The 27,839-nt window shown below is 41.0% G+C and overlaps 1 protein-coding gene across 2 annotated transcripts in view; it reads left to right on the top strand.

Annotated features, from left to right (window-relative positions):
- Positions 1-27,839, top strand: part of vax2.L (ventral anterior homeobox 2 L homeolog) — a 46,694-nt gene that overhangs the window by 9,334 nt on the left and 9,521 nt on the right. For both annotated transcript variants that reach the window (XM_018233279.2, NM_001088243.1), the window contains 1 exon segment: positions 11,751-11,938. In XM_018233279.2, the coding sequence (XP_018088768.1) occupies positions 11,751-11,938 (188 nt within the window).

Consider the following 27,839-nt stretch of genomic DNA (forward strand, 5'->3'; position numbering starts at 1 on the left):
GCTGCATGTATTGACTTGGCTACGACCAAGAAGCATGAGAGGGGTTGTTTAATCTCTATCAATGTGAATGGTACAGTCCAGCATTCAGGGAACAATGTGGTGTCTATACTACAATGCTCTGTAGCAGGAAATCTAATTTCCTTTTTTCGGGACTTGGGGTTTTCCAAATAATGGATCTTTCTTTAATTTGGATCTTCATACCTTAAGTCTACTAGAAAATCATGTAAACATTAAATAAAGCCAATAGGCTGGTTTTGCTTCCAATAAGGATTAATTATATCTTAGTTGGGATCAAGTACAAGCGACTGTTTGATTATTACACAGAAAAAGGAAATTGTTCTTAAAAATTAGGAATATTTGGATAAAATGGAGTCTATGGGACATGGCCTTTCCAGAATTTAGAGCTTTCTGGATAATGGGTTTATGGATAACGGATCCTATACCTGTATTGCATTCAGTAGATAACTCTTACCATATCAATATATTTATTGTTTTTATTTTGAAAATCCTTTTATTTAACCGTATTGCACGACTTAAGATACAAAGATTTGGCATTTGGATTGTGTTCAATCTGATTATGAAATTCTAAAGCCCCAAATGTTTTTCCCAGTGTTGGAGTGGGGGAAATATTTGATAACCGGGGAAAGAGAAGCCGTTGGATGTGCTAATGAAATGATATCCATGTCTTGTCACCTTCATAAAACTTCAGCTTACAGAAAAACATTTCCTTCCCGATGATTCTATTTTATTCCCGACAAGACTCACAAGATACGCCCTAATCTGCATTTCCATTGTACAACTGAATTCATCCCCCCCCCCCCAGAACTCTTATTCCCATGTTCTTCATTCTGTACATGATACAGGTATTTTTTTTATAGTTTCTGAATAATTTGCCTTCTTCTTCTGACTCTTTCAAATGGGGGTCACTGACCCCATCTAAAAACAAATGCTCTGTAATTCATACTTATTGCAACTTTTTATTACTTATCTTTTTATTCAGGTCTCTCCTGTTCATATTCCAGTCTCTTATTCAAATCAATGCATGGTTGCTAGGGGAATTTGGACCCTAGCGACCAGACTGCTGAAATTGCAAACTGGAGAGCTGCTGAATAAAAAGCTAAATAACTCAAAAGCGACAAATAATAAAAAAATAAAAGCAAATGCAAATTGTCTCAGAATATCCATTTATACATCCTACTGAGGGGCAGATTTATCAAGGGTAGAATTTCGAAGTAAAAAATACTTCGAAATTCGACCATCAAATACTTTACGAATATCAAAGGATTTTTCACGGAATTTGGCCATCGAACGATCGAAGTAAAATCGTTCGATGTGTGAAGACTTCGAAAAATGCATTAGAAGGTTCCCATAGGCTAACATAGCACTTCGGCAGGTTTAATTTGGCGAAATATTGAAGTCGAAGTTTTTTTAAAGAGACAGTACTTCAATTATCGAATATTCAACCTATTTTACTTCGAATCGAATTCGAAATAAATTCAAAGTCATAGTATCCTATTTGATGGTCGAAGTATCCAAAAAATGACTTTGAATTTCGAATTATTTTACTTCAAAAATTCCCTCGAATTCACTTCGACCCTTGATAAATCTGCCCCTAAGAGTTAATTTAAAGGTGAACAACCCCTTTAAGGCTCAAGTGAAAACGTTTGAGAACATGGTTGTTTCCAACTCAAACTCAACATAATTACACCATTGGGTCGTGTGAAATTGTTTTGGATTGGCCAAAATAATTAGAATTGGGTATTTCAGTGCGGTAAAACAATAAGGGGCATTTTTGCGTATTTGTTGGGGGGTTTTATGAAAAACTCTTGCCATGTTTTAGTTGGGAAGATTTAAAAAAATATATATTTTTTTAAATTTTAAAAAAATGAATCAGAAAAAAATGAGGAATTGCAATTTTCTTCCACAATTTACACAAATAAAAAGAGGAACGTGAATATAAATAAATCTGTCTGACGTTTCATGTCTTAGTTTAAGGGGCTAATTTATCAAGGGTCAAATTTCAAAGTAATGGGAGTTTTTTTGAACTCCCATAACTTTGAAATTCGAATTAGAAAAGACCAATCGATATTTATCATTTATATTTTTGGTCGAATAGGTCCGCTTTCAAGCGAATCGTACGAATCAAAGTTTTTCCAAATATTTTTTTCAAAGTCCACCAATTGACTCCAATTGACTTTGGCAGGTTTTAGATGGCAAAAGGCTGGAGCCGAATTTTTAAAGAGACAGTACATGATAAATTTGATATGATATTTGAATTTAATAATAATTTCATTGAGGTACACAAAAATTAGCTTGAAATTCTAATTTTTTTTAATTTGAATTTTCACTTTGACCTTTGATAAATCTGTCCCTAAGACTTGGTGCATTTTAAAATACAGGTATGGGATCCGTTATCTAGAAAGCTCAGAATTACAGAAAGGCCATCTACCATAGATTCTGTTTTCATCCAAAGAATCAAAATTTTAAAAATGATTTCCTTTTTCTGTGTAATAATAAAACAGTAGCTTGTACTTGATCCCAACTAAGATTTAATTTATCCTAAATTATTGGGCTTACTTATTTAAGTTATTTTATAGTAGACTTAGGGGAAGATTTACTATGGGTCGAATATCGAGGGTTAATTAACCCTCGATATTCGACTGGGAACTAAAATCGTTCGACTTCGAATATCGAAGTCGAACGATTTTGCGCAAATCCTGCGATCGATCGAAGGATTTTTCGTTCGATCGAACGATTAAATCCTTCGAATCGAACGATTCGAAGGATTTTAATCCAACGATCGAAGGAAAATCCTTCGATCAAAAAATCACAGGCAAGCCTAACATTGACTTCGGTAGGTTTTATCTACCGAAGTAGGTGGTCGAAGTATTTTTTAAAGAGACAGTACTTCGATTATCGAATGGTCGAATAGTCGAACGATTTTTACTTCGAATCGTTCGAATTGTTCGAATTCGATCGAATTCAATCGAATTTAACCAATTCGATGGTCGAAGTACCCAAAAAATACTTCGAAATTCGAATTTTTTTACATTCGAATTCTTCACTCGAATTTTGTAAATCTGCCCCTTAATATGCTGAGATCCAAATTACAAATAGATCCCTTATCCAGAAAACCCCAGGCTCATAACTTTCTGGGTAATAGATCCCATACCTGTACCCGAGCTCATGGCTGCAGCAAACCATTATTGTCCCAAAAATGTACACTGGGCTACTTTAAGCAATGCAGATTTTTTTTAAAAAGATTTTCCACATTTTGCTTTAAATTTATTGTAATGAACACTCTGGACGAACTGTCAGCCTAAGCACATTTAGGGTCATGAATAACTTACTGTGTTTTCTAGAGACAGAGATTGGTGCTGTGTATAATGTACAATGAAATGGGATCCGTCTGCCTCCCCAAAACCTTCTACTCACTTTCAAGGTTCGGCCCATCTCAGCTAAATCCTACTCTAAATTAGGGATGCAGCGAATACAGGATTCGGTTCAGGATTTGGCCTTTTACAGCAAACCAAATCCGGGCAACTCGAATTCTAATTGCATATGCAAATTAGGGGCTGGGGAAGGAAATCGCGTGACTTTTTGAAACAAAACAAGGAAGCAAAAAAAGTTTTCCCCTTCCCACCCCTAATTTGCATAAGAAAATTAGGATTCGTATTCTGTTCGGTATTTGGCCGAATCTTTCGCGAAGGATTCAGGGTTTCGGCTGAATCCAAAATTGTCGATTTGGTGCATCCCTACTCTTAGGGGCAGATTTATCAAGGGTTGAATTTCAAAGTTGAAAATACTTCGAAATTCGACCATCGAATTTAAATACTTCAAATTCGAATATCAAATTAGAAGCTTTTTCAGTGAATTTGGCAATCGATCGATTGAATCCTTCGAATCGAACGATTCGCAGGATTTCAGCAATCAATCGAAGGATTTTAATTCGATGTGTGAAGACTTTGAAAAAAGTTTGTAGAAGGTCCCCATAGGCTAACATATCACTTCGGCAGGTTTAATTTGGCGAAGTATTGAAGTCAAAGTTTTTTTTAAAGAGACAGTACTTCGATTATCGAATGGTCGAATATTCGAACTATTTTTACTTCGAATCAAATTCAAAGTAAATTTGAAGTCGTAGTATCCTATTCGATGTCGAAGTATCCAAAAAATTACTTCGAATTTCGAATTTTTTTACTTCAAAAATTCCCTCGAATTCACTTCGACCCTTGATAAATCTGCCCCTAAACTGCACCTAACCTTGTACGTCCCACTTGAGTTCCAGGGTACAGAGTATTCCTGAAAAAAGCTATTAGAATATAAAAATATTACCGGCATGGGACTTGTTATCCAGAATGCTCGGGACCTGGGGTTTCCCGGATAAAGGATATTTCCGTAATTTGGATCCTCATACCTTAAGACTACGAAAAAATAATCAAACCATTAAATACACCAATAAGGATTAATTATATCTTAGTTGGGATCAAGTACAAGTTACTGTTTTATTATTATACAGAAAAAGGAAATCATTTAGTACAGAGACACACGCTACAATTCGGGGAGATTAGTCGCCCGGAGACAAATCTCTTCTTCTTCTTCGGGGTGACTAATCTCCTCGAACTGCCTTCCCACTGGCTAGGGTGTAAATCGCCGGCGGGATGGCACTTGGAGTGCTTCGTTTTCTGAAGTCGCCCCGAAACTTCAACTTCAACTAATCTCCCTGAATCTCAGCGTGTCTCTGCCCTTAAAAATGTTTAATTATTTCATTACTGTGGAGTCTAAGGGAGACCTTCCCATAATTAAGAGCTTTCTGGTTGTGTTTTGCGGATAATGGATCTCTGAGTTGCCCGTTATATCCTTTAGAACAGGGATCCCCAACCTTTTGAACCCGTGAGCAACATTCAGAAGTAAAAGGAGTTGGGGAGCAACACTAGCATGAAAAATGTTCTTGGGGTGCCAAATAAGGGCTGTGATTGGCCATTTAGTAGCCCCTATGTGGATTGTCAACGTTTTATTGAGAGGAAAGAATGACCCAAAATATTGCACCATCCCATTTAATATTCCATAACTCCCAAGAGCAAAAAGATAAAATTTAACCTTTATTGGTATATATTAAAAATAAAAAATGAACCAAGGGTGAAAAGTGTGTATTAAAATTACAATCAGGCGGAGCACATTTATTTGCTCTATTGTATAGTGTATCCCGGATGCTTATAAATTAATCATGCTCAAAATAGACGAGATTATATAGAAAGCATCATGGTAGGGATCAATTACATCTAGTTATGTTAGTGGAGCCAGCAGGCCCTGCGCAATCACATACAGTTGCCCAAACAGTTTGTTCACTGTAAAATGCGGAGATACATACACAAGTTACAATCACTTGTGTGAAAGAATTATGATATGGGCATAATCACCCTACGCCTCTGTACATTCTGAACTGTTAGCGAGGTAAACCTCCTTATCCACGAAACATGCAGTGTACAGCCCTGTTAATATAAGATAGGCAATTGGCGTTCTTTTCTAGCAGCATTAGTTGCTGATTGCTAAGGTGCCAGTCCCCCACCAATCATTAACGCTCCCCCAGCCCAGATCGTATTACAAAAAGTAGCGTCTATTTCTGTAAGGAGTAACTAGAATTTGAGCAAATAGTCTCCCTGCCTAATTGAGCTAAAAGAAAACCGGCGCCTGACGCGCGTTTCGCTCGCTCAGCGAGCTTTGTCAAAGGCAATCTGTGGATTGTCAACCTACATTGAGACTCTGTTTGGCAGTACATCTGGTTTTTATGAAACCAAAACTTGCCTCCAAGCCTGGAATTCAAAAATAAACTCCTGCTTTGAGGCCACTGGGAGCAACATCCAAGGGGTTGGGGAACTACATGTTACTCACGAGCTACTGGTTGGGGATCACTGCTTTAGAACATACTGTAAAGGGTACCTTGTATCATAACCCCCTCCCCCTTTTTTTATCTTCTTGATCCGCAAGGAAGTCTTTAAAGCTGGGGAAATATGAACTAAACAGCGTGTGCAGAGCAAACAGAAATTATCCTCGAGGTGGAAAAGACAAGACTGTAGTCTGTAATCAGTTGTAATGTGACGGCTCAGGAAGCAAAATCATACGTTTGATCCCGTGCAGTTATTGTGATATCACTCTTCTCAATGGGGTTATCAAAGAGATTTTTGCCCACATAGTATATCAGGGTTACTCTGTGTTCTACATTCAAGGCCGGCTGCTTATATACTGACCCCTAGGTATTCTGATTTTTTTGGTGAAATAGTTTTTTTCTGCATCTTCCCCTGAGGGGGATCACTGAAAACAGTGGGGACCAGCCAACCATATCCCCTGTGTATGACTGGGATTAAAGGGGACCTCTTCTCAATTCTTTTCTATATTCTTTTATAAGAAGTAGAATATTTTCAGTGGATATAGATTACATGCAAATGTGTTTGCAACTGAGATCAATCTCTTTCTATGCTCTGCACTGCTGGTTTAGAGAATTCCGACTCTTCAAACAATGTAGCAGAAAGGAGCTGGAGTGTTGGCTGGAGGAGAACTGGTTGCTCTCTTCTCATGGAGTTAACTATTGGCATTCAGTGTACGAACATTTAAGTATATGGCCTTCAAAGAGAAGGGAATAAATAAATAACATGAACAGCAATATATTATATTACATAGTGTAGATAGATCTTATTCTCTCTTATTACCTTGGATATTATGCTTCTCCTAGAAGTCATCCAAGCCCCTCTTAAAGGAGAACTGAACACCCCTAATAAGAAAAGCCCTTACCTATTACCCTACCCTACTACTCATTACCCCTGAAAGTGTCCGGAAAACTGTACATTTCTCGTGTATTGGTGCAGAGTAAGCCCAGCATCTTCTGGATCTTTGGTCTTCATCTTTAAGGGAACACTTGCTTGCGCAGTTGGAGAAGTCTTCCAGTTTGTAGCAACTGCGCATGAGCCAAAAGTGCAGTGAATTGCTGAAGGGACCCGAAGAAGACAGAAGATTGGGAAGATGGTAGTACCCATGAGCTCTGCCGCGCTTACTCTGCACCGATATGTAAGCAATATATCAGGGATACTTTCAGAGGTTATGAACTATGCATTAACCCAACATTCCTGTCCTCACTGACCACGTATATGCAATGCTTCATTTACTGAAGGGCTCCAAAAATAAAAATTAAAGCCAACTATATGCCAGAGCCAGATGTTTTGCCCTTTATGCACCTTGTTCCCTATTATTGTTTTCACTGTTCAGAAATGCAAATCTTTTCACTTCTACAATACAATTGCACCTGGCATGTAAGAGGCGGCCCAGGGCTCCCACATGATCTCCATTCATCAGAGCACCTGTAGGTACAAGTTACTGCCTGCTCTGGCATTAAGTACACGGCTCCCCTGCACAACTAGCTGATATTAGTGGAGCTCTACCTGCACCTAAATCTTCATAAATTAGAACACAATACAGAAAAACTGTGTGTATTTGAGAAAAGTCTTCTAGTCTTGAGGCAATAACGTGTCAGTGGTGAAAGACTAGTTTTGACTTGGAGGAAGGGTGGCTAAACATGCTATTAGCACAGGCTAGTCTGGGAATATGTAATAGCAAAACCACCTCCAGTATTATATCCAATATTTAATATTTCAATGCATGTGCTGGTGGCTCCAAACCAACAAAAATATTCCAATCAAGGAATACATATGATATATGAACATATGATCTTGGAATATTTTTGGCACTTTTAGCACTTGATACTTTATGTTTTTAAATGTGAATATTTACAAGTTTTGTCCTACTTGTACTGCATAAAAAGGTCCAGAGCTGCAGATACAATTAGAGCTTATGTAGCATGGGAGATAAGCAAAATATATGATGAAATGGGACCATTTTGGATTTTTTTTTATACTTTGGTGCATTGAACTCTTTGCACCTTGAGGCAGAATCCTAGACTTAGAAGATGAGGGCTGTGCCAAACAATGACAAAGGCATCATTATTGTTTCAGTAGCAGCCCAATGTCCCACACCAGCTCTAGTAACTCATAGGCACCAACCAGCAGCTTGAATTTACTTGCCTTCTTGGTGTGGATTACTAGACCCAGTGCAAACTTTGTTACATTTGACTTACACTAGGGAATCTCAGCCTCTCATTGGCTTGTTCTTGACATTGGGTGATTGCATCTGATCTGATCTATGTTTTGGTTTCATTATGCTGCAGAATTTGGTCTGAAACTGGTTCATTTTGTAGGTGTGGTATAAGTTCATTACTAAGGCATGAATCCTACAGTGGAGTGTGTAAAGATCAATTTCCCTGCGGATCTGGATTGCATCTTGGAGAGAATTCTATTATTAATTTAGCACCACCCTTCCCTTTCTTCGTCTACTTCTCCCACCCATTGGGCTCCACAGTAATGTCACAATGTTCTTCTCGGTGCCACAAGTTCTTCAAGGCAGCAGGCAGTTGCAGGTAACATGGTTGCTGGCTGGCGACAGTTTGCGCAGTATCTCTGAAGTGCACCCATACTAAGCTCTGGCTTTCCTGAGGCCATTTTTAGGCTGAGATCTTGGAAAGGGATGGAACGCACACATAACATTACAGGTTTTCAGACTTTCAGTCCCCTCTCTTGGTCCAGCTATTGGTCAGGCCATTTTAAAATATCTTCCCTAATGCACTGTAACATTTCTTAAGGCAATACAAATATGGCTTTGGTTAGGGTGGGAGACCTTGTCATTTATTAATGTAGTGTTTTCTCCACGATTGGTGAAACTCAGAGTTAATCGTAATTACAGTAGTTTTAATGCATTACTATTTCATTGTGCATTTGCCAGACATTAAACAAGGGCTCCTTGTGTCTGTCTTTCTTTATCTAGGTCCCGAGTCAGAAGCCGAGTATAAATAGACTCAGTTACGACCTGAAATAACCCGCTGTGCTGGGAGGAAGATGAGCACATTGCTAATGTACAATTCAGGCAAATAAGCAAAGAGCAGAAAAAACTATAATATTCCAGTTATTAGATCAACACCACCCCGTCATTGCATAGGCTTAAATTATTCATTTGGAATTAAATCTGCTGTAATATTATACAGATATCGCATTTATAATTTGGTCAGAGAAACTTAGAAATCTAAAGTCAGGAAATTTACCTACAGGTCCACCTAGGGCTGAAGCCCAACTGTGAGGGGAACCTACTTTTCCCTGACTTCAGTCAGGCTTTTGCTTTATGGAATGGTATTTGGTGGAATGTATTGTGTCCTTCATCTAGATTCAGCTTGATTATGGGCACGGTGGGGGGGAACAATAATGTCCTGAATGATGACACCTCTCCCCAAACTCCTCCATCCTATGGGCTAGTCTAGTGATCCCCAACCAGTAGCTTGTGAGCAACATGTTGTTCTCCAACCCCTTGGATGTTGCTCCCAGTGGCCTCAAACCAGGAGCTTATTTTTGAATTCCAGACTTGGAGGCAAGTTTTGGTTGTATAAAAACCAGATGTACTGCCAAACAGAGTCTCAATGTAGGTTGACAATCCAAATGGCCAATCACAGCCCTTATTTGGCAGCCCAATAACATTTTTCATGCTTGTGTTGCTCCCCAACTCCTTTTACTTCTGAATGTTGCTCACGGGTTGAAAAGGTTGGGGATCCCTGGGCTAGTCCAAGCAAATTGCATTAGTAAGTGTACCGATTAAATAAATAAGGTTGTACCAAATCAACAAAAGAGGAACATGTAAGGGTAAGGACACACGAGGAGATTCAGGGAGATTTTGTCGCCTGGCTACTAATCTCCTTGTCTTTTGAGCAACTATCTCCCTGAACTGCCTCAGCGTTTTTCCCCATAGGCTACAATGAAAAGTTGCCTGCGTTAATGCACACACGGCGATGCGTTTTCAATAGTTGCCTGAAATTGCCTCACTGAGGCAACTTTGGGCAACTATTGAAAACGCATCACCGTGTGTGCATTAGGGCAGGCAACTTTTCATTGTAGCCTATGGGGAAAAACGCTGAGGCAGTTCAGGGAGATAGTTGCTCAAAAGACAAGGAGATTAGTAGCCAGGCGACAAAATCTCCCTGAATCTCCTCGTGTGTCCTTACCCTTAGAGTGTAGCATAAGATATATTTGAATACATCCCTTCCCTGTGTAATGTGCTTCTATATATGGGCCTCCAGTCAATCATCTTTATCATTAAAACCTGCTTTTTTTATTATTTCTGAGAGACAGAGTGGCAAGAAACCATTACAACTCATTATCAGCTTTTGCCTAATTCAAGACACAAAAATCTTCTTCCTGCAGACTTTAAATGCTATACAAGTGCCTCAGTGGGACCCATACATCTCCAGAATTAAATTTAGCTCCAGGTCTTTAACCCGTGCTTGTTTTTCACACCGGTGATTAATAGATTGCTGGCTGGCTGCCGTGGAAACTTAGTAGCTGTTATTACATTCCACCCAAAGTAATTGGAGTTTATATACGTCTGTTGCCTCCTGAATATTAACTTGGTGCCTCCATTCTGAATGGGTCCCATATAGGGATTCACAGAATCCACAATTTGGGATTCAGTTGAATTCCGAATCCTTCATGAAAGATTCGGCCGCATACCAAAACAAATCCAAATCTGAATTAGCATATGCAAATTAGGAACGGGATAAAGTGACAAAAAGTTAAGAGATTTCCCTTCCCGAATCCTGCTGAAAAAGGCTGAATCCTGGCCCTGAATCCTGGTTTTTGGGGGTCCAAAATGGCTTGTTCTATCTACTCCATATAAGCTGAAATGTCTCTGCTATACAGAGTTTCATAGAAAGAAGACAAACATACAGAGGATGAACCTATGTTACCAAGTCGTAGGCAGGCCCAGGACTGGCAATCTTTATATTCAGGCAAATGCCAGAGGAGCTTCTGTAAGATGCCATAGACTCTCACTATTTATAGGGCTGGTTGGGGTCTGTTTGGGTCTCTTTGTATACAAAATACCAGGGCCAGGATAGGCCTTCTCAGGCACCCCAGTTGTTGAAGAACCAGAAATCCTAGACCAATTGAGTTGATGAAACAAACTGAATTTCCACAATATCTTTAACATTAAAAAGGTTTTCATGCCGCCCATAGAGCAAAGGTTTCCAAAACTCTGTAGATCGGGGAGCATAAAGGCCATATAGGCTGAATGAAGCGAATGCTCCTGGACATGCTCCTACATTCCGATGGGTAACACAACAACTCATCGTCTTGAACATTGGTTATCCCACATTACACTTACTTTTGAGAGCCCTTTTGAGGCACCGACACCTGTAAAAATCATTTCTTCATCTTATAGATTGGCAGTTGCCATGTTGTGCTTTTCTCTGGGCATCTGTAAACACAATCATGGGACTTCTTGGGAATGGCCTGCCTTCTATAAATACACAACCAGGCAGAGAGCATGTAAACAGACACAAGGCATGAAATATGCTCTGCAGAAGCTTCAGACATAAAACACAAATACGATATACAGGTAACTTGCCTAGAGCTTTATGATTACTTATATACAGTATATAAAGGTGTCACTGTTACAATAAATATTCCACTTCTGCAATCCCAGGAATTTTAGTCCGCATGACTATACTGCAGTGCATTTAGGTGCAACCACCTTTAGTGAATGAGGCTTTTTTTTTGCTGAAATTCTGAACCCACTTTTGCAACCAGCACTGCATTGACCAATCATTAGTTTGAGTGTGAACATCAGTGTCTCATCACTAAGTCATCCCTCTCTCGTCTGTTTTTTAGATGCCAAAGGGACGATCAGGGAGATTGTTCTCCCGAAGGGCCTGGATCTGGATCGACCCAAACGTACCAGAACATCCTTCACAGCTGAACAGCTTTACCGCCTGGAGCTGGAATTTCAGAGGTGCCAATATGTTGTTGGCAGAGAGAGGACAGAGTTGGCAAGGCAACTCAATCTGTCAGAAACCCAGGTATGGCAAACTCACAGTGCACTATAGATATGTTTTAGATGTTTTAGACAAATGGTGAATTTATGCTTGTGTTGCTCCCCAACTCTTTTTACCTTTGAATGTGGCTCATGGGTAAAAAAAAAGGTTGGGGACGCCTGAGTTAGAGAATGGGTAGGGGACAAAAAGAGTATGCCCACACACTTCCCCCTTTCCCCCCTTCCCTAACACCGCCTGTACCCACATTCTCTCTGCCTATCTCCTTTCATTCAGTATCCTGCAAGTTTTCTCCATTTGCTCTCAGGGCCGGATTTCCATGCGCGGAATTTGAGGCCTCACAGTCCTAGCGTGCACTCCATAGCCATGGGGAATGATGCGTTTCCAATCCGGCTTGGTGGCGTGCCACCCCTAGAATTTCGCCGCCCTAGGCCCGGGCCTTTGTGGCCTTGCATCAAATCCGCAGATGTCTCACTGTGAACTTCTACTATGTCTCAAATTACCCCTTATTCCATTTGGCTTTCATCCTTCCAGCTCCCCATATAGAAGAAGCAATGTTAGGGTTTACAGCAGTGATCACCAACCAGTGGCTTGCAAGCAACATGTCACTCACCAACCTGGGGTTGCCACCTTTTCTGGAAAAAAAATACCGGCCTTCCTATATATTTATCTTTTTACCCTACACCAATTCTGTGGATGAGTTTTGAATTCCAAGATTTAAGGCAAGTGTTGGTTGCATAAAACCAGATGTACTGCCAAACTACTACATCCTGTAGGCTGACAGTTCACATAGGGGCTACCAAATAGCCAATAAAATGCCCATGGACTTTTTTCATACTTGTGTTGCTCCCCAATTCTTTTTACATTTGAATGTGCCTCAAGGGTAAGGTTGGAGACCGCTGGTTAACAGTAAAGGAATAAGACCTTTGGAGATCCATAGAAAGACTTAACTGCTCCCCCTCTCCAGCAGGACATTATCAGACTCAGCATCAGACTAAGAGATCTGGGGTCCATCGGGGGTTGGCACCTCAGGGGCCCCCTGCATGTGTGCCAGGCCTCCCTGCCCAAGTCATCGAGGTCCTCCAAATAACTAGGTGAAGACTATTTGGCCCACTCTGTGGATCATCACCCCATGTTTGTCCACCTTTACCCAAAACTAGACTTCTCTTATCATTCTCTTATCATAAAGTTCAGACACTTCATGCAATCTAAAGGAAGGGTTTTTTAAAGACCCTATAACAAACCCAATTAAACAATATAATGGGGCTTTCCACTTAAAGCAACGGGATTGGTTACATCTATAAACAGGAGCAAAATTTTAAATTTTACTTTAAATTCTTGATTTCTTCTTGATCAAAGAACCATTAGGGATTAAAAGACACAAGTGAGTTTTGATTCACCGGCTGGAGACTTGAATTTTAAGGTTAGTGCCGATTACAATGCCCGGACTTGTCCTCTGCTTTGGGCCAAATGGTCTCCTTGACATATCTATGGGGGTTATTTACTTACAGAGATCCTGAACTGCATTGGTCCAGTTGCAGCTAAATGCAACTTGTCTTGATGAGTTTGCTAATGATCAGATTTGGGTAACTGCACTCCGTTAAGCACCTAAATGAGCCCAAATTTAGTTAACAACATGATGAGACCCCATTCGTGTAGAGACAGCTGCTGGATTGTATCTCTCCTTGAAGTTGCAGATTCCCTGGGGGTTGTTGGTGCAGAATTAGTGCCCCTTTATTCTCAGAACTGACGTGGGGGGGAATGGGTTGTTGCGTTGGTGCTGCCATACTGCATGATTGTGTGTCCCCCCATATCCATGATCAGCAGAATAAGAAATGAAGAGCGGCCGCACGTCTGGGACATGTGTGCTGTTGGCAGGAATGAGATGATGGATCTTATATGAAAGGCTCCCTCCTACGCTATTTAATTAGCCATCGGAACAATTATGACATTGTTTACAAATACGGAGACACCTTTGAATGCAGTTCCTCGACTTATCAATGGCACGTTACATACATATAATTACCTGCTTTAATTGCAGAGCAGCTGAGAACTATTGACTCGCCGTGTAATCAGGGGAGTGTTATTGTGTCGCGGCTGGAAGCGCTGGGGAGAAACTGGTTAACGTAACCGATACGCGGAAAACTACCGCCCTCGCGTTAACCCTTTCACACCGGCGAGGATTTAATGCAAGCCATAAATATATATATATAAATAGAATTATTTTTCCTTTTCTGCCTCTTTCCAGGGGTCACTGACCCTGGCAGCCAAAAAAACTTTTTACTCTTTGTGATGTATTTATTATTCATTTTTATTGCTTATCTTCCAATTTAAAACCCTACTCCAGGTTCTTATGCAAATGACTGCCTGGTTGCTAGGGTAAACAAGACCCTAGCAACCAGAGAGTTGCCGAAACACCAGACTGGAGAGCTACTGAGAAAAAAGCTAAAATAACTGAAAAACCACGAAAGATAAAAAATGACGACCGACTGCAAATTGTCTACATCATACTAAAAGTTCATTTAAAGGTGTAATGCACATTTAAAACTTTCTTTAAAGGTGGCAAAGCCCAGTGCATTATTGACTTGTCTTGTCTAATGCCCTTCAGCTGCTCTTGAATTCTTTTTCGATTCTGCTCAGAAGCCCCCCCACTTGATTATACAGAATGGGGCTTGTCGTACAGCTAGAATAGCACAGGCTGGTCCAAAAAATTTGATCAAAGATATACAGGTATGGCATCTATTATCTAGAAACCCGTTATCCAGAAAGCTCTGAATTACTGAAAGGCCGTCTCCCATAGACTCAATTTTATCCAAATAATTTTTAAAAATTCATTTTTCTGTGTAATAATAAAACAGTAGCTTGTACTTGATCCCAACTAAGATATAATTAATCCTTATTGGAGGCAAAACCAACCTATTGGGTTTATTTAATCTTTACATGATTTTCTAGTAGACTTAAGGTATGAAAATTAGTGATGGGTGAATTTGCACGTTTCCCTTCTCAGAATTCGCGCCTGGCGAATAAATTCGCCCATCACTAATGAAAATCTAAACTACGTAAAGACTCGTTATCTGGAAGACCCCAGGTCCTGAGGATTCTGGATAACAGGTCCCAAAACATTTAATGCCTTAATGTGACCATAAAACCATAGAACTCTACATGGCACCAACTCCAGCAGAGATTTATTTACTAGGAGACCTGGGGGGCCTCGTGTAGAAGCAGCTTCAGTTCTCTCCAGCAGCTTTTTATTATTTCTTTTCTTCTGTCTTTAACTTACTGAGAATTAAAGTAACGTGAAGATTTTCACACTCGCTCATCTCAGAGGTTATTAAGGCTTTACTAACAGGTATCCTGCCATTTCCACTGAATTACTGTTTCACAGCCAGACGCTACTAAGTACCCGGGTGTTGGTTATTGAAGGTTTTATGTGTTACCAATATTGCTCCCCTGCAGATAAAGATCTTTGTTATTACTGGTGATATATGAACAATTACAAGTATTCCATGTATTGTATCTCATAGTACTGTATGCTTCATACTTGTAACCCAGCATTCACACTCCCCTCACAGACTGTCTTATTATTATCATTATTATCTTCTGTTTATATATAGCTGACACCTTCTGGGCTGCAATTAATCCCCACTGTTACTATAGGCACCATCTCTCCCTACTATACCTGCTATCCCACAGTCACACTCCCTTCCCAGAGACTATTATCCACTGTTACTATAGGCACCATCTCTCCCTACTATACCTGCTATCCCACAGTCACACTCCCTTCCCAGAGACTATTATCCACTGTTACTATAGACACCATCTCTCCCTACTATACCTGCTATCCCACAGTCACACTCCCTTCCCAGAGACTATTATCCACTGTTACTATAGACACCATCTCTCCCTACTATACCTGCTATCCCACAGTCACACTCCCTTCCCAGAGACTATTATCCACTGTTACTATAGGCACCATCTCTCCCTACTATACCTGCTATCCCACAGTCACACTCCCTTCCCAGAGACTATTATCCACTGTTACTATAGATACCATCTCTCCCTACTATACCTGCTATCCCACAGTCACACTCCCTTCCCAGAGACTATTATCCACTGTTACTATAGACACCATCTCTCCCTACTATACCTGCTATCCCACAGTCACACTCCCTTCCCAGAGACTATTATCCCACTGTTACTATAGGCACCATCTCTCCCTACTATACCTGCTATCCCACAGTCACACTCCCTTCCCAGAGACTATTATCCACTGTTACTATAGACACCATCTCTCCCTACTATACCTGCTATCCCACAGTCACACTCCCTTCCCAGAGACTATTATCCCACTGTTACTATAGGCACCATCTCTCCCTACTATACCTGCTATCCCACAGTCACACTCCCTTCCCAGAGACTATTATCCACTGTTTACTATAGGCACCATCTCTCCCTACTATACCTGCTATCCCACAGTCACACTCCCTTCCCAGAGACTATTATCCACTGTTACTATAGGCACCATCTCTCCCTACTATACCTGCTATCCCACAGTCACACTCCCTTCCCAGAGACTATTATCCCACTGTTACTATAGGCACCATCTCTCCCTACTATACCTGCTATCCCACAGTCACACTCCCTTCCCAGAGACTATTATCCACTGTTACTATAGGCACCATCTCTCCCTACTATACCTGCTATCCCACAGTCACACTCCCTTCCCAGAGACTATTATCCACTGTTACTATAGGCACCATCTCTCCCTACTATATCTGCTATCCCACAGTCACAGTCCCTTCCCAGAGACTATTATCCACTGTTACTATAGGCACCATCTCTCCCTACTATACCTGCTATCCCACAGTCACACTCCCTTCCCAGAGACTATTATCCACTGTTACTATAGATACCATCTCTCCCTACTATACCTGCTATCCCACAGTCACACTCCCTTCCCAGAGACTATTATCCACTGTTACTATAGACACCATCTCTCCCTACTATACCTGCTATCCCACAGTCACACTCCCTTCCCAGAGACTATTATCCCACTGTTACTATAGGCACCATCTCTCCCTACTATACCTGCTATCCCACAGTCACACTCCCTTCCCAGAGACTATTATCCACTGTTACTATAGACACCATCTCTCCCTACTATACCTGCTATCCCACAGTCACACTCCCTTCCCAGAGACTATTATCCCACTGTTACTATAGGCACCATCTCTCCCTACTATACCTGCTATCCCACAGCCACACTCCCTTCCCAGAGACTATTATCCACTGTTACTATAGACACCATCTCTCCCTACTATACCTGCTATCCCACAGCCACACTCCCTTCCCAGAGACTATTATCCCACTGTTACTATAGACACTATCTCTCCCTACTATACCTGCTATCCCACAGTCATACTCCCTTCCCAGAGACTATTACCCACTGTTACTATAGGCACCATCTCTCCCTACTATACCTGCTATCCCACAGTCACACTCCCTTCCCAGAGACTATTATCCCACTGTTACTATAGGCACCATCTCTCCCTACTATACCTGCTATCCCACAGTCACACTCCCTTCCCAGAGACTATTATCCCACTGTTACTATAGGCACCATCTCTCCCTACTATACCTGCTATCCCACAGTCACACTCCCTTCCCAGAGACTATTATCCACTGTTACTATAGACACTATCTCTCCCTACTATACCTGCTATCCCACAGTCACACTCCCTTCCCAGAGACTATTATCCACTGTTACTACAGACACCATCTCTCCCTACTATACCTGCTATCCCACAGTCACACTCCCTTCCCAGAGACTATTATCCACTGTTACTATAGACACCATCTCTCCCTACTATACCTGCTATCCCACAGCCACACTCCCTTCCCAGAGACTATTATCCCACTGTTACTATAGGCACCATCTCTCCCTACTATACCTGCTATCCCACAGTCACACTCCCTTCCCAAAGACTATTATCCACTGTTACTATAGGCACCACCTCTCCCTACTATACCTGCTATCCCACAGTCACACTCCCTTCCCAGAGACTATTATCCCACTGTTACCATGGGCACCATCTCTCCCTACTATACCTGCTATCTCACAGTCACACTCCCTTCCCAGAGACTATTATCCCACTGTTACTATAGGCACCATCTCTCCCTACTATACCTGCTATCCCACAGTCACATTCCCTTCCCAGAGACTATTATCCCACTGTTACTATAGGCACCATCTCTGCCTACTATACCTGCTATCCCACAGTCACAATCCCTTCCCAGAGACTATTATCCACTGTTACTATAGACACCATCTCTCCCTACTATACCTGCTATCCCACAGTCACACTCCCTTCCCAGAGACTATTATCCACTGTTACTATAGGCACCATCTCTCCCTACTATACCTGCTATCCCACAGTCACACTCCCTTCCCAGAGACTATTATCCCACTGTTACTATAAGCACCATCTCTCCCTACTATACCTGCTATCCCACAGTCACATTCCCTTCCCAGAGACTATTATCCCACTGTTACTATAGGCATCATCTCTCCCTACTATACCTGCTATCCCACAGTCACACTCCCTTCCCAGAGACTATTATCCACTGTTACTATAGGCACCATCTCTCCCTACTATACCTGCTATCCCACAGTCACACTCCCTTCCCAGAGACTATTATCCCACTGTTACTATAGGCACCATCTCTCCCTACTATACCTGCTATCCCACAGTCACACTCCCTTCCCAGAGACTATTATCCACTGTTACTATAGACACCATCTCTCCCTACTATATCTGCTATCCCACAGTCACATTCCCTTCCCAGAGACTATTATCCCACTGTTACTATAGGCACCATCTCTCCCTACTATACCTGCTATCCCACAGTCACACTCCCTTCCCAGAGACTATTATCCACTGTTACTATAGGCACCATCTCTCCCTACTATACCTGCTATCAAGGGACATGCCCCTTGTTACCCACTGTTACTATAGGTACCAGACTCCCTATAACTGAGTTTATGAACCTCCAGCCGGTGACAAATGGCAGAACCAATAGATCAATAAAGGTATGGGACCTGTTATCCAGAATCCTTGGGAGCTGGAGTTTTCAAGGATAACGGATCTTTCCGTAATTTGGATCTTCACACATTAAGTCTACTAGAAAATCATATAAACATTAAATAAACCCAACAGGCTGGTTTTGCCTCCAATAAGGATTAATTATATCTTAGTTGGCATCAAGTACAAGCTGCTGTTTTTATTACACAGAAAAAGGAAATCGTTTTTAAAAATTATTTCATTATCAATGGAAGGTGGCCTTTCTGTAATTCGGAGCTTTCTGGGTAATGGGTTTCCGGATAAGGGATCCTATACCTGTACTGTTATTAACTGTTAATAATACGATGTGTATTAGTGCATGAGATCACACAGGGGCTGAGATTGAAGTAATTGAATAAGAGGGAATCAGTTACAAAGCTCTACTTTATCAGTGTGGCCCCTGTGATAGACATGTAAATCATACGCCCCATAGGTTATACTGCAGGGTCAGCGAGAGGTTAATATACTCTTATAGGTTAGAAGTTCATGGAGTGAATTGGCAGCATCTGCTCTCCCTGTACTTATATATATATATATATATATATATCTATATAGAGCTGAATGAAGCAGCTGCAGGAAAGTAGGTCACTGAGTGCACTGAGCTCTCCCCACCCTCTGATTATAGTGCTGAGTATATTCTCTGTATAACTGCAAGGCTTTATGAGAATATTCACATTTGCTTTATGTCTCTATTCAATGTGTTGTGAGACTGTCGTCTATCTAAATTCATTCATCTCTCTGTCAGGGTGAATATATATTTCCCTCTATGTGTATATTTATATTTATATCTACTGTACATCTGTGTATCCTTCTGTCTATCAGTCCAGCATTTATCTACTTCTCTATCTTAACATCTATTTATGTATAACTTCTATCTATCCCTATCTCTTTCTATCTATAGTGATGGGAAAATCTGTCCCGTTTCGCTTCTCTAAATATTTTGCGAACCAGCCACAATTTTTGACGCAAGCAACAATTTTTATACGTGCTGTTATTTAGTCCAAATGCATTTAAGTCAATGGGTGTCCGAATAATTTTAAGGCGCAACAATTTTTATGCACAACCGGTTTTTTTGTTCAACGCAGTTTTGCGAAAACATTCGCAGGCGACAAAAAGTGGAAATTCACCGCAAGTCCATGGCTGCCAAATTTATTCGCCCATCACTATCTATCATTTATCTATCTATTGTCTGTATAACTCAGCCTGCAGCCTTGTTTCCTTATATGGTCACAGAACAATCCCTCAGTGACTTCTAATATCCTTATCATTTACAATAGGGGGTACATTATCCCTTAAAATACATGAGTGATACTCAGAGTTCCCTGTATAACTCAGCCTGTAGCCTTGTGCCTTTATATGGTCACAGAACAACCCCTCAGTGACTTCTAATATCCTTATCATTTACAGTAGGGGGTACATTATCCCTTATAATACATGAGTGATACTCAGAGTTCCCTGTATAACTCAGCCTGCAGCCTTGTGCCTTTATATGGTCACAGAACAATCCCTCAGTGACTTCTAATATCCTTATCATTTACAGTAGGGGGTACATTATCCCTTATAATACATGAGTGATACTCAGAGTTCCCTGTATAACTCAGCCTGCAGCCTTGTGTCCTTATATGGTCACAGAACAACCCCTCAGTGACTTCTAATATCCTTATCATTTACAGTAGGGGGTACATTATCCCTTATAATACAAGAGTGATACTCAGAGTTCCCTGTATAACTCAGCCTGCAGCCTTGTGCCTTTATATGGTCACAGAACAACCCCTCAGTGACTTCTAATATCCTTATCATTTACAGTAGGGGGTACATTATCCCTTATAATACATGAGTGATACTACAGTAGAGGATACAGAGTGCTGATTGGTTGCTGTGAGTTTATCAGGCAGATACAGAACAATAAGGGAAATATATACAAGGCGCAGCACAATCAGTGAGAAGGGCAGAGAGCAGAGCTCCATCCATATCACAGTTAAATCCGTCAGCGTAAGGGGTGACAAGTGCAGAGCTTAAGGCTTAAGCAGTTGAGGTCACTAGTGTTGCAGCTGAGCGGGTCATATACAGGGCACGGGCGGGGGGCACAGATGCAGGCTGTACTGCTATTAAAGCTGTGCCGACTACTGAACTCATGGTGCCTGCGGCACAAGCAGATTAATGGCAAATCAGCATTTCCTTATGGAGCAGCACCAAGTGACCAATTCCAATCTCATTCTCAAGCAGACTTGGTTACTTGCATGGCCAAGGGTAGGGGGAGCCCTTGCTATTTAGGGGTACAACAGAGCAGTAGCCGCGTCCAGCAATGCAAGATTTTCCCTCGGTTTAGCCAATAGATTTTTGGTCACTTGAGGCTGTAGATCTTTGATTTGTGGAAAGACTAGAGACTTCTTTCAATATCTAACTGTGAATATTAAAGTCAACCTAAATGGTTTTTTTTCTTTCTAATGGTTTAATGAAGGAGCAGTTGAAATGGGATTCAATTCTTTTATTTGTCTGGAATTCTGGGAAAGAGATTTGCCCATTAATAAAGCAACAATAAGTGCCCAGTCCAATATTTACACGACTATCTATTAAAATTAGATTTTTACTCACTTTTGCCCAAAATCAAATTCTTTAGAATTCGGCAGCTGACAACTGAACCTTCACTGGGCCAAAACCAATAATTAATATATACAATATAATATATAATATATTATATACAATATATAATAATGTATATATAATATATATTAGAAATAGTGATAAATAAACACTGGGAAATGTCCAGTTTCTTCTAGTTTTCAGATTATAGAATACATACATTTCTCTGTCTATATGTATCTTATGAATCAAAGTCATCTAAATTATTTTGCAGTTGGTCATTATTTTATTTTGTATTGGGTTGAGGAAAAAAACATAGATTGATAAATACCTTTATTTGTTTTTTAAAAATACCAAATACAGCTGGTATTTATTTTAGTATCTGTTGGCTGGTTCCACGATTTCTGCCCATTATAAAATTGATTCATTTTGAGGCTAGAATTCTATATTTTTATGTAATTTCACTTTCTCTTCTGCTGTTCTCTTATTAACCTCCCAGTCTCACATTCAATCCATTGTCTGGTTGCTAAGGTCAGTGGCCATAGCAACAGACAAACCGTTTAAATCGCAGGATTGAAGTTCAGTTGCTTCAAAATAATTGTGAAAAAATCACCAAAAAAACAAAATAAAATAAAGAGCGGGGTGTGACCATAGTTTACACCATCCTACAAGTTAATTGTATGGTGAATTTCCCCGACTTCGGGGCATTAGCTGCATTCTTGCCCTTTCCTTGAACTGCCTGGTACCAGGGATAGTGAGGAGTGAAGGATTATTGTTAAATTAAACACGTAGAGCTGCCGTTATGGAGGGGACTGTCATGTCTAATTGCCAATCATGAATGGATTATAGAAAATGGAGGTTTATGTTTAGTGATATGTAACAAGAGGCTCCCAAACTGTAGAGCTGGTCTCCTTGTGGAGAGGGGGTTGATGGACCCTATTCTATGTATGAAATAGCAGTGTCTCACTATGGCCTTCAGCTGTTGGTTTAATACAGTCAGGCCTGGATTTGTGGAAAGGCCACCTAGGCCCGGGCCTAGGGTGGCAGGATTTTAGGGGGGCGGCATACTGCCTAACCACACCACATTGATTCAAAAACACTGAGGATGCACTGAAGATACAATCATTTTTAATTGATTTTTTATTTCCTGGGCGCCAATCCCCATTGCTCCAGTCCAGATGACAAAAATTGCATGAATAAAGGGGAGGGGACAGGGGCGCCGAACGGCAGTGGGCCTAGGGGCATCCACTATGTAAATACGGCCCTGAATACAGTAATAATATTAAGGCCATGTTGCCCTTCTTTTGTTCTCCATCTTGTTATAGGATCTTGGCCTACTGTTTCCATCTTGCACTACTGTTTCTATCTCACCCTGCTGTTCCCAAATTACTGCCACCATCTTGCCTTACTAATGCTACAATGCTCTTTCCTCTCTATTTTACCCTACTGTCCTTATCTTGCCTGCTCTTTCCATCTTGGCCTAATGCTGACTTCATACACCACATTGGCCTAGTGTTACCATCTTACTCTGCTGTCTCTATGTTTCTCGACTGACTGACATCTTCCTCTACTGCTTCTTTTTACTCTACTCATGTCATCTTGGTCTAGTGTTACCATCTTACTCTGCTGTCTCTATGTTTCTCTACAGACATCTTGCTCTACTGTTTCTTTTTTTTGCTCATCTCTTGCCATCTTGGTCTAGTGTTACCATCTCACTCTACTGTCTCTATTGACCTCTTGCTCTACTGCTTCTTTTTTACTCAACTCTTGCCATCTTTGTCTAGTGTTACCATTTTACTCTACTGCCTCTATGTTTCTCTACTGACCTCTTGTTCTACTGCTTATGTTTTATTCAACTCTTGCCCTCTTGGTCTAGTGTAATCATCTTACTCTACTTTCTCTATGATTCTCTAATGACATCTCACTCTACTGTTTTTTCTTACTCAACTCTTGCCATCTTGGTCTAGTGTTACCATCTTACTCTGCTGTCTCTATGTTTCTCTACAGACATCTTGCTCTACTGCTTCGTTTTTACTCAACTCTTGCCATCTTGGTCTAGTGTAATCATCTTACTCTACTTTCTCTATGATTCTCTAATGACATCTCGCTCTACTGTTTTTTTTACTCAACTCTTGCCATCTTGGTCTAGTGTTACATCTTATTCTGCTGTCTCTATGTTTCTCTACTGACCTCTTGCTCTACTGCTTCTTTTTTACTCAACTCTTGCCATCTTGTTCTAGTGTTACCATTTTACTCTACTGATATAATCTTCTTTTGTCTTCATTTTGCCACACTGTTTCTGTCTTACTTTACTGTTACCATCCTGTCCTACTTTCCACGTCTTGCTTTTCTGTCTCCATCTTGTCTCCCTTTCCCACATTTGTCCTTTTTTACCATCTTGCCCCTTGATATATATTTCCACCACACTTTCTGTGTAGGCTTAAAGCCGTAAGCAGTTGACCGAGTGCAGACTCACTCCTAAAACTAAAGGCGAAAGCAGTTGTTTCATTCATGATTGTGTTTTCGGCAATAAATGGTTGCTTTATGCCATCACTGGGGTGTTAGTCCTTTAATAAATGTAACAAATACCTAGAGCTCATAAATATTCATAAACAAGTGCAAACACCCTGTTTGTTGCACCTCATGAGGTTGCTCCTTGCACCCAGATGTGCTACATAGAACAGGAGTGGGAGTTGGTTGATACATGGGTATCCCTATGTGTCAATTAGAACCCAGAAACAAGGGAATTTCACCAAATTCAGGAAAAAAACCAGCAATGAATGATATTGTTACATGTACAAGAACTAAAGGCTGGTTAGATGGATATCAGAGCCTTGTGTACTCGTAATAAAAAAACACACAACTTTTGTTCTTGTGTTTCTAGAGCAGAGATGGGGCACATAACCAGTCGCAATTTATTTTGCTGCAGAAATATGGAAGGCTCCAGCAGGTGGCTCGGTTATAATAATAATTGAAAGGCCGCCAGCTGAGAATACCAGCTGAGTCATTTGCCTGTTTATAAAAACAAGCCTCTGTGCCCCTTAATTCAGGCCAAAAAAAACCCGCTCCTCTTACAGTAAGTGCTTTCCCAAGACTCACGTTAATAGCTCCGTTAGGAGGTTTCAAATCGCTTTGGTTTTTTTTTTTTTATCTTTCTTTTGTTCTCTTCTGAATGTCTTGCTACCCACAGCCATCAGAATGGAGAGAAAGAAATCTGAGCACCAGGGTTCAAAAAACACTGGATTTAACCTCGTCAGGACAATAGTTCTTCTTATTAAATTTGATATATTTTTAATGGGGGGGTTATGATTTCAAATATTTTAAAAATTCTTTTTGCTCACTCTCGTGGCTTCTTTACTCTTACTTCTAAGTGAGATTATTACTCTGAATGTTTATCTACCATAAAGCAAAGTGGGACTGCTGTTTATGTTCCAGGAAAGAAGTAGAGAGATATAATATAGTGAAGCACAACTCTTCCCTCTGAGACAATTAGAATGTTCAAGGCAGCCATGTTTTTGATTAAAGAGAATGTCTATGTTAACCCCTCTATCTATTTCCCCCATATATAAGTATAGAATTTTACAACTGTACTTGATACACAGAGCGTACTATACACGATCTCGGCTGCACAAGGTCAATCCTGATATTCCGGATATTTGTATTAGGTGTAATGCTGGGGAGGGAACTTTACTGCACACGTTCTGGTCATGCCCTATATTACAGGAGTACTGGGTTGGGATACAAAAACGTATTACCACCATCCTGGGTTTTGAGATCCCGCTTGACCCCAAGTGGTATATCTTAGGTATGGACCCACCTACTCAGTTGACTCGCCCAGCGAAAAAAATACTTCACAAAATTCTATTTCAGGCGCGTAGACTCATTGCCCAGGTATGGAAATCTCCACTTCCCCCTCTCTATGCGGACTGGGAAAAATCGGTCCAAAACATGTGTAATGTAGAACAATTAATTGCTAAGCGTAACAATACCTCTGATCAGTATATGAAAGTATGGCAGCTGTGGATTCTGGAGAATGTATAAACTGACATGTTTACAGGATGTTCTGAGACATGGATAACTTGTTTTTTCTGAATTTGCCTTATCACGGTTACATTTTAAGACCTGTCAATTATGTATGCTAATGTAAGGTTTGTTATACCTGTGTGTGTAATTGCTTGTACCAAATAAAAATCTCACCTGAGTTAAAAAAAAAGAGAAGGTCTAGGACATCCCAGCAGGATTCTCGGAGACCCATATAGTATAAATCAAAAAATATGTGCCGCTTTATTCTTTCTTTCACACTCAACTGGCACATCATCATCATTTATTTATATATAATACTGATCTAGGCAAAAGGCAGCAAAAAATATACTGGGCACCAGCAGAGAAAGAAAGCACAGGTCTCCCCGAGCATGAGTTAGGGTATCTAACCCAAAGAGGAAATGCATGGAAATGTAAAGTGCTGAGCAGATATCTGTTTACATCCATTTTCTGGTTCCTGAGATAAAAGCAGCTGTAGATACTACCAGGGATTCAGATGAGCATCCCAGACTGACTATACACCTCCTGCATTATCAAAAGACTGGCATTGGCACTTCTCAACTGCTATCTCAGATATCACTAAAAATATAAAATAACATGAAGTGCAAGTATCTAGGGGCAGCATAGCTTGGCCACTAACAACTGAAACATACACCCCTGTAGTGAGAGAACAAAGGTCTTACTCCCAGAGAGGCAGGGTCATAGCTACTTGGCCAAGCTCACGGTATAGGGGAAGATTATCCCTGGGGTGGGCTACAAGGAAGAGGGTGGGATGAACCCTAGAATTTTGCTAACTGCAGCTTCTCCTGTGAATATATCCAGTTAGTTTGATAGGCTTCTATTCATTCTTTGGGAGCTATAAAACTTCCGGGGGGCAAAATTATGTGAGTTAAACCACAGGGGGCAAGTAGTTCATTACTTTGGCCTTTTCCATGGGCAGGAGGCCCCTCACTGTCACTATTCCCTTTGTGTCTGCTCAATGTGTAACAACAAGCATAATGTGTATGGTGGTTTTTCCAATGTGTAATATTCACCTAATGAAAGCTGTGGCCTAAATGTACTACAAAAGTCTTTAGAGTCTTTACCTTTAATAAGCTTTGTGGCAGTCCCAGTATAAGGGCTAGTACTGGCCTTTAGCTTTTTCTGTCCATGAGTGCCAACAAAGTTTATAAGAGCCGCATTGATCATAGGTGATTTTTCCTGAGAACATCTGGCACCAACCTGATGACTGACTCTTCTGCCATTTTGATGACTCTCACCCAGCCTTTGTAGGAGGTTTTAAAAGCCTCTTGTGTGACATTTAGGGAATCACAAATAATTCTTTGATAAATTAGTTGAGAAGAACACAACCACATTCCCTTTGGCTATAATTAATTCTTATGAGAAAACATGCACCCAAACTCCACCAGGGCAGTGATAGTCCATCTATGATGCTCCAATGAATGAGGGCAGGGTTGGACTGGGCAGGGTTGGACTGGGCCGGCAGGACAACGGGAAAACTCTTTTGGGCCCCACAGGCCCAGATCCACTCCTTGCACTCCCTCTCCTAATCTCCCTCCTGACATGCCGGAAAAAGTTCAGAGGTTGGAGGACTCGGGGGTGGCTGGGGGGCCCAGAGGATGGTGTGGGGGGGAGGGGCTTGAGGCTGCAGGCACTGTGGGTCCTGGGCCCCAAGTCTGATGCTGAATGAGGGGCTCGGTGAAGTGGAAAAGTGGGTCATTCAGGCTGAGAATAGGGGACCATAGGGCTTATGTACAAAGAAGTCCAAGTTCAGAAGCCCAAGTTCTGGAGCACAGAAATGGAGCACTTGCACCTGTAGTAAAGCTGTACTCTGCACCTTGATCCAGATTTAAAACCAGCACAAAGTGCAGAAAGAGCAGAAAAGCCCTATAATTAACTGCCTTGTGTCCCCAGCTTGCTTCTGAATGAAGTGCCAACTACAGTCTATCCAGGAGATGCCCATATGCCCCTGCTGTACGCAATGTCCAGAGTGAGGTGCCACCAGTTGGACCCGTTCTAGGAGCACAAAGAGTTGCAAATCACTGCAATGCACTTGGGGCAAGATACAACTTGCCCTATTGTTGGTTTATATCTCTTTTATTGGCATATGTTGAACCATAAAATTGGGGCCCAGAAATTCTGGAAAACCTTCATCCTAAAGAGACAGTTTTTGTCCAATCACA

Source organism: Xenopus laevis, chromosome 1L, assembly GCF_017654675.1.
Source record: "Xenopus laevis strain J_2021 chromosome 1L, Xenopus_laevis_v10.1, whole genome shotgun sequence".
In the NCBI taxonomy this organism is placed as follows: Eukaryota; Metazoa; Chordata; class Amphibia; order Anura; family Pipidae; genus Xenopus; species Xenopus laevis.